At 37.9% G+C, this 12,057-nt stretch overlaps 1 protein-coding gene across 5 annotated transcripts in view; it reads left to right on the plus strand.

Moving 5' to 3' along the window:
- The window catches only part of VPS13B (vacuolar protein sorting 13 homolog B), a 477,375-nt gene that overhangs the window by 417,711 nt on the left and 47,607 nt on the right, over window positions 1–12,057 (plus strand). For all 5 annotated transcript variants that reach the window (XM_040588251.1, XM_040588253.1, XM_040588250.1 and 2 more), the window contains 3 exons: window positions 2,982–3,163; window positions 4,953–5,302; window positions 11,379–11,540. In XM_040588251.1, the coding sequence (XP_040444185.1) occupies window positions 2,982–3,163; window positions 4,953–5,302; window positions 11,379–11,540 (694 nt within the window). The remainder of the gene's footprint in view (window positions 1–2,981; window positions 3,164–4,952; window positions 5,303–11,378; window positions 11,541–12,057) is intronic.

Raw genomic sequence — 12,057 nt, forward strand, 5'->3', positions numbered from 1 at the left:
CAAACACAAAGCAGTAGAAGCTGGTTATTCCTTTTCTCCCCAGCTGAAAAATTGTGGACAGTCCACACTGTGTTTTGTAGCTCCAAAGCAGCCAAGAAAATATGGGATTTTTTTGATATTGTATTTATTTGATGTCCAAATTTTGATTTCACAATCAGATCTACCTCTCATATTAATGCTCCTACTATTGTTCACCAAGGCGTAATTGAAAGTTTCCTGGGTTTTCAGCTAACACTGCTTTATTTACTTGCGCACCCAGCATGTGATGGACTGTGTCTTGATTTCTGTGCTCTATGCAAGGTAAACAGAGAAAGTAGCAGTGCTAAAGGTCTGACAGAAGTCTACCTCAGCAAAAAGTTTAAGTGGGATTTAATTTAAAATTGGAGGGCCATGGTAGTGATTTTAAGGACTAGTATTCATTCAATATAATGATCTCTTATTACAGTTCTTTTTTAAGGCAATACTATAGTAATTTGGATGCTGCTTTTAGTATATTTTGTACCGTAACTGGGTTATGGACCCCTTCACAGATAAAACCGTAACACTTGAATGAAGTCTGGGCAGGTAGGAAAGCAGTGATGAAAGAATCCTTGTTGCATTTCTTTTCAGGTGATTTCTAGAAAGTGATCTCTCTGTAGAGTGACTTTGCCTTCTAAAACATGGTTTAGCCCACATTGTCCTGCCTCTCTCAGTCCTTCACTGCCAGTGCTTGTCCCTCCCTAGCATGGGAGAGGATGCAAGGCCAGTTCTGTCCCAGGGAGCAGCATTCTCCCACCCTCATTTTCCATTTCTCTCTGGTTAGGTTCTTTAAGCATGTGGTCAGACTCTGGATTTTCTTAGGGAATCACTTCAGTGGTGGACCCTTTTGGTTTCCAAGCTAACTGTCCATGAGAAAACAAAACGCAGTTTTGAATCTTTTTGTTCCCAACCTCTTAAGCAGTTATGAGTGAGAAAAGACAAAGGTCCCATCACAGTAAAATGCACAATCAATAAGAAGCAGGTATATAAAATTTGACTAAATAAGAATTTGGAGGGTTTGGGGTTTTTTTATTTTGTGAAAATATCCATCTCTAAAAAACATATCTAAGGAAATAAAAAGGAATAGGTTTCCAAGGAAATGAAATCTGGAATTTCAGAATAAACCTCTAATTTCAGAAGTAAATGTCCTTCCTTTGTACTTCAGTGAGTGTTATAACTGTTGTGCAAATTAAGTCTTAATTCAGAATATCAAAATGTAATTCTTTTTTTAAAGTTCCTCATAGTTTGGTTAACATTTCTTTGCACCCCTCTACCCTTTTCCTATTTTCATTCCATATGTCCCTGAACTTCAGTTTCTAATCATAATGCAATGAGCAACAATTCTTAAAATATTGACAGTTATTCTGAGAGAACTAATCAGTTTCACGGGTTCAAAAGTATTTAATGGTCTAAATCAGCATATGAATGTTGGTGGCTTTTTGATTTGCTTCCGTGCTTTGTTCCAACAGTCTAAGGAATATCCATGGCAGAGCAAAGAAAAGCATCCCATAGTCCCATAGATATTTTAGTGTGTGAACACAAAGAATAATTTTATTTCCAAAGATGGCCTACAACACCATTTTTGAAATGAAACAGGCAATTTGAAAGGTAAAGCACAGGAAAGCAGCTAAAAATCTGATTAAGTGATCTATCTTTCATCCTTCACCGGCTTAATTCATTCTTAATATCCTGTCTTGATTCTTTGATAATTAGGTAATACAGTTGGGTTTTACTGCTACACAAGTATTTTAATTGATGTCTACAAATCTAAAGTTGGATTTAAGCTATAATATACCATACTAGCTAGTTACTATAACACAAAATAATACTGATTAGATTTACCTGTCCATGGAATTCTACACATTGGCAGCTGTGAACGTTTTGAGTACCCACTATATTTCTGCATAATTTTGCAGTAACACTCATGGAATTATGAAAAATTTGGTCCTAAAAGCCTAAGACATATTGCTTTGAAAACCAATATTTGAATTTAAAATATCTTTAAAAGTCAATGAAAATCCATTCATGGTGCTTTATGAAAGCTAATTACTTTCTGACAGAGATAGTAAGTTAGCCTTACTTAATCTTTTGTTAAATTTTATTTAAAAAATACAAGCAGTATTTGACTGAGGACATGGACTTTGTTTTCTTGAACCAAATCTATGCTTTTAAACAAAAACTCTTCAGTGTCAAACGGCAAAGAAAGTGAGAATAAGGAACATTAAGCGTAGATTTGGCTTAATTTAGATAGTTTATTTGTACTTCAGTGGTGTCTTAGCAACCTATAGAATTGTGATGTAGTGTTAGTTTCTCTCAAGGGACCAAAAGATAATGCTTGGAAATTCATGGCGTCAGGAGCACAGCTACAAAAAAGACATCAATGGGGTGGCATTTTAAATGTAGAATTAGTATGTTGTAATAGGTGCTAGTAAAAGGCTCCAGGCTGAGCTTGTAACACTTGGAGATTCTTTTTAAGTGATGACTGTAGAGTGAGAAGGGCAAAGGAAAGTTTACAGGGACAGGGTTTATGCATGGAAGTAGTTTAATGGCTGTGCACTGATTTCCTTAAAATAAAATGGAAAAAAAAATTCTCTTGACCAGATTAACTTGTTTAAAGCTCATCCTTACAGCTTTAATAGTGGTAATGTACTCTGTTTAGCTATTTCAGCAATTAAAGATACCTGATATATTTTGGTTTTATTTTCTGTATATATGCTTCACTTCTGTGATTTAAGTGTTTCAGTTTATAAATTGAAAGTGCAGTGTGATAGAAGTATTGTTGGATTGCAGTCTCATCTGCTGTGCTCTGCTTGGAAAAAAATACATACACTAACATCAGCAGTTAAAAGAAAACAATGACATTGGCCATGTTAGAAAACCAACACGGCACATGGTCAAGTCCTACTGTAAGCAATAAAATCCAGGGAGTGCTGAACTACCGCTTTGTTATCTACCTTCTGCAGCTCAGAAAGTGAATCTGGCTCACAAAGTGCATGTGATCAGCTTGTAACCCCCACCGCGCTAGCAGCCTGTACCAGGGTTGACTCCTGTTTTACTCCGTGGTTTGTGCCATCACTGAGTGTGTCGATCCAATTTACCTGTTTGGAAGTCCACCTCTGCCATCATCTTGATCAGCTAGGCACAGGTACGTACTCCTTTATGTAGAAGAATAAAACCGTATCATTCATACATGCTGCTTATTTGCTGTTTTGCTGTCGGTAGTCCCCATTTCCTCATTTAAACAGGAATTCTTGAAATAAATTATCCAACAGCTAGCAGTGATACAGACTGAAAGGTAAAACTGATGACTTCTGTGCGTTGAGCAAGTACATACGGTAGGCAGTGGGACTGACTGATCAGCCCCCCTTCCTCCCTCCATAGTGGGTAACTGTAGAAGCCATCCGTTTTTCGTAGTCTGATTAGTGACAGCAGGTGCCATTTCAGTTTTGAGCCATCCTAGTGAATGAATTTGATCTTTTAAATTTTCCAGCATATTAACAGTACTATTAAAATATTTGATGATTTTGCAACTCTTTTAGTAAGAATTCCTTGGAAGAGCTCTGAGAACTGCAGGTTTAACTGTTATTTCAATTATGATGACTTTTGGAGCTACATCTGGTTTTGTTCAGTGCTCTCTGTCATTGCATTAATGGCAAATACATTCCAAGAGATCTTTAGATTATTGTCTGATTTTCAAATGCCAGGAATGCTTTTCATGGAAGATGAGCAAATATCTTAGATAATTTTGACAGGGACAGCTTTCTTCATGAGTAGTTTTTGTGTTTCTGCAAGTATTACAATATATTCATTATCAAATCATACCAGGACTGACACTCAACATCTAGCAAATAATTTCTTGTCTATTGGCTACCTCTATCAGTACATAATCTTCCTCACTATTACACTCCAATTCCAGATGCTTGATCTTTAAAATTACACGTACTGGAAAAAGCAAAAATCAGATTAAAATCAAACCCAGCTGTTTCATTTTTCAACAGCAACTGAGTTTATGCTGATGCTGTTGTTGTTCTTGTTATAGCACCTAAAGGCCTTAAGTTTTGGGGCTCCATTGTGCTGTGTTATATGTGAAGGGAGCATAAAACTTATTGTATCCATTATGCTTTTGTAGAATAATAGGGCTTGATCCTGGAAAGTGATGAGTGTTTTGGTTCCAAATCTGTAGAGCACTTGAGCATATGCTAATTTTAAGCATGTGAGGAGTTCCAGCAACATAAATAATAACATCAATGGAAAGACTCACATGCTTAATGTTACACAAGTGGTGTACGTGCCTCGCAGTGTCTGCTGCCACAGCGCTCAGCACTTTGCAGGACTTCAGTGAACACGATAAAATCTTTTTTATTATATATTTCTCATGCTTTAGTCTCAGGAAACTGTTTTGTTTAATTCCTAGTATTGTGGGGTAATATGTTGCATCTCAGTGGGTTTGTGGTCTTGAACTCTGTAATTGCAGCAAAGACAATTTTCATGGTGGAGCCTGTTACCCTGTACAGTCACATGTCAGCAAATATTATATTGCTAAATTTTTTTTGTATTCATATTATGCTATGTGTGGAGTATCATCTACATCTACTATAGCAAAAATTCTCACAGTAATATGGTCTCTGCTCTGAATAGGTGGCAACCTGAAGTACTGTGGAATGTATACATAAAGCGGTTTGTTGGCTGGTCTATTTGCCATGAAAGGATTTGAGTTTGCAGATACTTTTTGTTTGCAGCTGCTATTAATTACAGTTCTATTTTACATCTAATAAACAGTGTGAACAGGATTAATTTCAGATTTCAGAAATGTCAACTCTTTTATGAATTTTACTTGTTTTCATCATATGTACAAGCAGTTAAAATATAATTTACAAAAACATACAGAATGTGGCAATGGTGATGTTCTAGTCATTTGTTCTTTTACTTTTCAGCTCCACCAAAGTTTCTGCAGCCATTTTTATCTGATAAGAACATGCCATCTGAACTAGAATACATGATAATTTCCTTGCATGAGCCTCATATATATCTTCGTCAGTGGAGCGATGAGTCGATGTTCCAGGAGATACAGTTTTCAGCTCAAGCTGACTGTAAACTTTTGGAGTGCCGAAACGTGACTATGCAGAGTGTTGTGAAACCTTTCAAAATCTGGGGGCAGACTGCTCTTTCAAGCAGCACAGTGGGAAGACTATTGGACTGCACGATAATGGTGGACCCCATTTTCATCAACTTTGGCCAATATGCACTTCATTCTCTAAATAAAGCAATTCAAGCTTGGCAGCAGGTATGCAAATACAATAATAAGAAAAAAATCTAGCTCTTGTGATTAATAGCAAATTAGAATACCAACTGCATTCATTAAAAATATTGCAAGATGTAAAAGCTTTAATTTGCGCTAAAAGTGTTTTTTACTAATAAATGTTAATTCCATGATAGCAATGAAAATTAGGAGACAATGAATGCTATATATAAAGGCAAATGTAGCCAGAACTGGTTGAGTTTCAGTGAAACTACATGGATTTATATCAGAATAATCAGAGTCTTGGTCTTGAAATGCATAATATTCCATTAATTTATGAAAAGGTGAGTGACGCGTGATATGTAAGCACAGCTCAGTCTGAGCGGTAGAGCATATTGTTTCCAGCTACTACTTCTATCCTTAGTGAAGCTCAACACTAGTTTCACATTACATTCTGTGCAAGCAGCATTAATGGCCGAAGCCAGTCCTGGCATAAGGAACCTTGCTTCTGCAATGACCCCTCGAAGGCCTGTAATTCCCTTACTCCACTATAGCCTTGAAATCAAATCATTCTCTTCATCTGCCTGAAGACCTATGTGGAGCCTGGGAATTAATTACCTATCATGGCACTACAATAACAAAGCCCCCAAAAAAGGATGAAACATCTGTTTTATATCAAAAAATTCTTTTTTAAGGGCATTCCACGGTTTTCTTGTTGCAAAAGGACATTCATAAAACAAGATCTAGTGTGATTTAAATCTTTACAGCTGGCTCAAATATCAATGTGAACAAAAATCTTTGTAGCTCCAATTGCTGGTTTTTGTCATATTTTGAACAATGCTTTTAATAAAAAACAAACATAGAAAGTATAAGAGAGTCCTTGGTAGGCGTTTAAACCCAAAATATTTCTTACTTGGTACTAGTCCCTCATCTAAGACATGTGTGGCAACTACTGCAAAATGGCCTTCAGAAAGGTCAGTTTCCTCTTAGGATGGAAAAAAAAAAAGATTGCTCAGTCATAGCTATATATATAAATAAAATATGGTGCATAAATATTTAAATGTTTTAAACCACATCACAGTGTGAATGACTGACTGACTACTCTGTGCCTTGAAGGAATATTCTGAGCTGAAAAAGTGGAATTGTATATTTGATTAAGTAGAGCCATATGTCGCATAGTATATTGCTGACAGGTACATTCTATGAATAGTTGGTACTGATTTATACATGGATTTGGCAATGTTAACATGAGCCACAGGAGGATATACTTCTGTAATTGTTGCTGTAATTTTCTCGTTTCCTCTCATGTCAAGGGTACTTGCCACCATGTTCTGATGTGGTGGGTATCTAGCCCTGAGTATTTGAGATTAAAAACTTGCATCGCTTTGAAATTAGGGAACAGTTAACACACAAGTGGGTTCAAAACAGCTTATTAAATTAATTGTTACCAAGATGTTTTGTATGTGGCTTTACCTCCAGGTTCGGGGGGTGGCACATACTGCACAGGGAGGGAATGAATTTCCCAGTGATAAGCCCTGTTTGATGTTTGCTGTTCGCACAAAATACAGTATAAATGCTGCCAACTAGAAGCGTGAATTTAATAAGCAGGAAAGGTTATTTGAATTCTCCACATATTTTTTACTGGATTAATATCTGAAACAAGTGATGTTGTAGTCAGTGGACAGACAGATGAAGCATGAAACAATTTGGCCCTGCACCTTTAGGTCAAGAGTTCAGGATTAACAGAAGCCTCTGTCAGTGTCTTTGTTTCCTAGATATGGACTGATTTTTTTATTATTTTTTTTAAGTAATGATGAACATTTTGAAAGTAGATTAAGCTTAAAAAACACCAGGCATACAACTTGCTTTATACTTCTAAGTCACATGTTGAAAATCTGAGAGGATTAGCACTTTTTAAAAACAGTTTCCCCTTTTGACATATTTCACTGTCTAATCTGAAATCCCTGTTTAAATACAAGCAGTATCAGGCTAATGCACATCTAAATACAAAGCTACAGTCATGGTTTTAATAATCAAATAACTGGGTGGTGAACTTCCAAGATTGTTATTAATTTAGTTTTATTATTTAATAACAACATCGTACAGAGTATCAAGTGAGATAGCAAATGCATGTCTCTGTGGGGGGAGGGTGTTTTCTCCTATGTCTTTGTGCATTTAAACCTTCACAAATTGTTTTATAGCATTAGTGCTTTGTGATGTGTAGAGACACAGGGTCAGCTGAGAAAACAGCTCCCCAGGTATGGTACTAAGTGAGTATTCCTGGGAAAAAACTATTCCTTTGTGGTCTCACGATACAAATGTTTTCCTAAACCCCTCAGCATTTATAAAAGCTCCTGGTTTAAACCTGTGTTGAACCATTAGAACTTCTTTTCCTCGAGGTCCGTATGGTGCTTAACCTTTCTGTTGGCAGTTGCATAAGTTTTCTTAATGAGCTGGGATCAGTCAAAATGACATCTGTGATCACAGTAGTTTCCCCATCTTTCTACCATAAGCACAGAGAACAAAGGAAAAGGGTACCGAAAATTTGCGTGTAGCTTCAATTTAATTTTCTAGCCGATAATGTCAAGATACTGCCATGAGAATGAAGTTTAAACAATCAGAAGGAAAATGTTCTTTTATCTTAGAGGAACTTTGAGGGAGATAAGAAATTGCTGAAGACTTTCTGTCCAAAAAACATTACTAGGTACTAGAGAGAGGGGAGGTGTGTATGTGTGTGTGTGAGAGCGAGAGAGAAGGCTCGCACAGGTCTTCAGTAGCTTGTGAAGCACACAGAGAATAACTTTGTGCATACAGAGAGGCCTAGGCATCTATGCTGGCGGGGTGGGGGGTGAGGTTCCCAAACCCAGAAATGCTTTGAAATAGCTGTGAGCTGAGACTTGAGCAGAAAGTCCTGAGATAAGGAAAGCCTGGTGACTAGTATTATGTGGGATGTTTTTCCCCTCTCTCAATAGAATTCACAAAATACTTGAAACTCCAGTAAAGGAGAGACGCTTTCCATTCCTCTCTGAGAGAAAAGAACAGCTGAAAAGTAATCTAAAGAGCGGCAGGAAATTGTCCCCCAGCAACTGACCCTATCTTTATCTTAATCAGGCTGTTGATCTGCTACTGATTCTTTTGATTTGCTGTTTTAATTCAGAAAGGGAATTTTTTTGCTAATCCACACTTAGGTGTTTTCAGCTCCTGGAGTCATCATTCAGCCCTTTAGCATTATTGCCTCACAAATGGCCCAGTTCTATTTGTTTTTATTATGTCTGGTTTCTCTACGTTTTCTTTTATTGATCCAGATTTCCTCACTCCATCCTTTTGCTGGTGGGTTGTTGTTTTATTGATTTTGGTTTTTTTGGTCCCTTTCTGCTTACCCTAGAAGCTTCTGCTGTCAGACTTCAGTAGCAAATTCGGGATCCAGTTCCCTGTGATGAGTGCAGGAGCTGCTGTAGCTCCCCAGGAACCAAGAAGCATGGGTGGTGCTCTGTCTGGGAAAAATCTCCTGCATTTACCACAAGGAGAATAGGAGTTGCCTCGAACCCTGCCTGTACAGTGTGTAGTTGCCATACTGAGCTAAATATCCACAAGCTTCCTTGGTAATCCTTTAGTCAGCTGTTACCGTCATGACTTGAGGCACCACTAGCTCTCTGTTAAGCCTGGCAGCATGGAGCAACACCTTATTATGCAAATCTTGGCATCTCTTTGATTAATACTTTGGAACTGTTATAAAATTGAGCTTTAAATACCTCTTCTGCTTAACTTTGAGAAGCGTTGCTGTTAAAAGCAGTGAGTTGTAGTAGCAAATCTGGCATTTAAATCGCATATTAGTGGCAATCATTCATCAGCACCAAAATGTGTGCAAGTCTATTAATAATCCCTGATGGGATAACATTCCCCCGGTACAATTTAGAAGTTGTATGCATGCAAAAACATGGCTAGATTCTTTTCTTCCTTCAGAAGGTGCAAGAACCAACAGTTCAAGTTCTAACTTACTTGAAACTATAGTTATTCAGGTGAGAAGAAGGAAGTTCATAATCTTCTGGTGATGTTCTTCCAGTCTCTGTGTAACCAGCAAGAAAAATGTATTGGATGAAAAAAAATAATTTCTTAAATTCCCCTGTGGTTATATCTAGGTTTGACTATAACAACATGCTGAGCTCTGTGGATAGTAAATGCTCCCTTTTATAAAGAACATTTTGCAAAGCTGTAACAGGAAAATACATATATTTGTGGTAGACTTATGGGTGTGTGGGTATGGCAGCTTTACAGTAAAAAGTCATAGATCCACCACTAGAAAATGCCAAAATAAACTCTGCGCTCTGAAGTGGCACTGTAAATGTCAGCCTTTAGCATACCCAGATCTGCTACTGAATGCAATACAGACACATTGCCCTGTAATGAGTTTTACTGCTTTGAAAAAGTGCAGTTTTAGTTATACTCACCTGGCTCTTGTTTCACAGAAGATACTTGATCTTATGCAGAAGAATACAAGAGATTTGGAGAGAAGCTTTCATCTAAATGTTCTCATGCTATATACTCCTAGGGTTAATATTTTTGTGCACAAATGCCAACCGTTCTGACATTGTCACAAAAGGAATTCCAACCTGCCTGTAGACACACCTTAGGTTCTTCTGAAGTTAATAATAGTAGTGAACATATCTCAAAGGATGCTAAATTGGACATATCTTGCACACTTCACTTTTCAGAAAATCTGTTCCATGTATATCACCCAGCAATGTGCTACTAGCAATGTACCAAACTGTTTTTTGTGGATAATTAAGGATCCATAGGGATCGATGAGGAAATGTTTTTCTCTCTCTCACGTTTGGTTTCTGAATTTCTGTAGGCTTCCAGGCACATTGTTATCAAAGAACTAGAGACCCATATGATAATAGACAGAGGAGGTGCTAGCTTCATTATGTCTGTTTAAATGTCCACTGAGAGAGCAAGGAAGGGAAACAGAGTCAGCTCTTGAAGACCGTGGAGGTCCTGTAAGTTAGAGAAAATGTTATGGGAAGAAAGGATGAGAAAAGAGCAGCTGGGCTATATTGTGGAGAGAAGGGAACCAACAAACAATAAAGCGTTGTCAAAAGTATGTGCTAGGAAAGATGGGTCAGAAGGAGGTAACAGAAAGCACAAGAAGATGAATTCTTTGTTATACCCATTAAATTGCATGAAGACTATCCAAATATTGCTTTCTTGGTGTAGATGTTATGGTTACTCGGTAGTTGCTTGTAAGTGGAAGGTGCAGCCCAGCAGCAACTACGACAGAAATACACAAGAGATGATCCCCAAATCAAATTGTCAGTCACACTTTGACCTCTCCCGTACAGGGGATTACAGTTCGTGCCTTCAGGGCCGGAAGAACTGTAGCTCTGGTAATTTTTATGACTATCGTATAGTCTCCTTGTATCAACAGAGTGACAAGTAGCCAGATGAAAAGCAGAAAAAGAGGGATGGAAGGATGCTGCAGGCAGGAAGAAAAAGTATTGTAAAATCTAAAATACTTTTAAAACCCATGATAGTTTTTGATTTTTCCTATTAGACTGTCAAATTGCATGATGTGTTTTCAGACTAGCCTTGTGGAGCCGTGAAAATGCTCTCCCCATGTCTCCTGCTTTTTCTTTAGTTATTTTTCTAAGTGTTGTGGTATCAGGAGAGAGAGACAGTCTTCTGCTGCTGACCCACAGCAACATTTCGAAGTAGAAGCAGCAGCTGGGGAGGAGGAAGTGCAGCCTGTTGGCCTGAGAGATCAGTTGTCAGCCATAGAGAAGCCTCTTCATGCTTGTAGCGCCCCGTCTGCCCTACGCGACATGTCATTTCCCACTGAATTTAATTTCATTGAAATCTTTTATATGTTAGGAAATCTAGTTTTTATTGTAGTTTTAAATCTCTAAGATTAGCATTACATAAACATAAAGTAAAATATGTTAAGTCTTAGGATATATTTTGTCAATCCAAACAGTAATTTTTGCGGAGTACTATGAGACCAAAAGCTAACGGCAAGAGATCTTGAAGCACTTCTGCGTTGTAACAGTCGCCACTGGGCAGACAGCTGCCAAATGTCTTGCAATTAATCTGATGCTTACTGGCTTTCATATCCCTTTCCTTTCAGAACCAATGCCCTGAGGCAGAGGAGTTGGTCTTCAGCCATTTTGTGATCTGTAATGACACACAAGAGACACTGCGGTTTGGCCAGGTGGATACGGATGAAAATATTTTGCTGGCTAGTCTCCACAGTCACCAGTACAGCTGGCGCTCTCACAAGTCCCCGCAGGTATGTCAGAAACAACCCTTCGAATACAGCAGTTGCTGAAGCTTACTGGTGGTTTTATGTGTTGGTTCGTTGGTTTTCTGTATGGTCTCAACCATCTCTAATGCTCCAGTTCCTTCAGGAGTCACACACTGAGGCTGCATCAGAGAGAGAAGGTAAACAAAGACTGAGGAAAGCCAGAAGTGTTTAGAAGTTACTTGAGGGTAGAACTGGATGTGCACGACCGCTTTTTGTAAAACTGAGCGGTTGTGGAAACTGAAGCTTCTGAAAAAAAGCAAAAGAAGATCGCTTGCCAGGTTTTTATAACTAAGTGATCGGTGTCTGTTTTCTGTGATGTACATTAGAGGTTTGGGGAATTTTTTTTAATGAATTGTTTTTACCAGAAGCATCTGTTCACTGAAATTGTTTGCAGAACAGGGTCAAACTGGACAAGTCTCTCAACTCAGCATGTGCTTGCATTAGAAAAGATTTGAAATTGTCAGAAACACCCCACTTATGTAGTTTAAATAATGCAGTTTCT

This window comes from Falco naumanni, chromosome 3 (assembly GCF_017639655.2).
Source record: "Falco naumanni isolate bFalNau1 chromosome 3, bFalNau1.pat, whole genome shotgun sequence".
NCBI lineage: Eukaryota > Metazoa > Chordata > Aves > Falconiformes > Falconidae > Falco > Falco naumanni.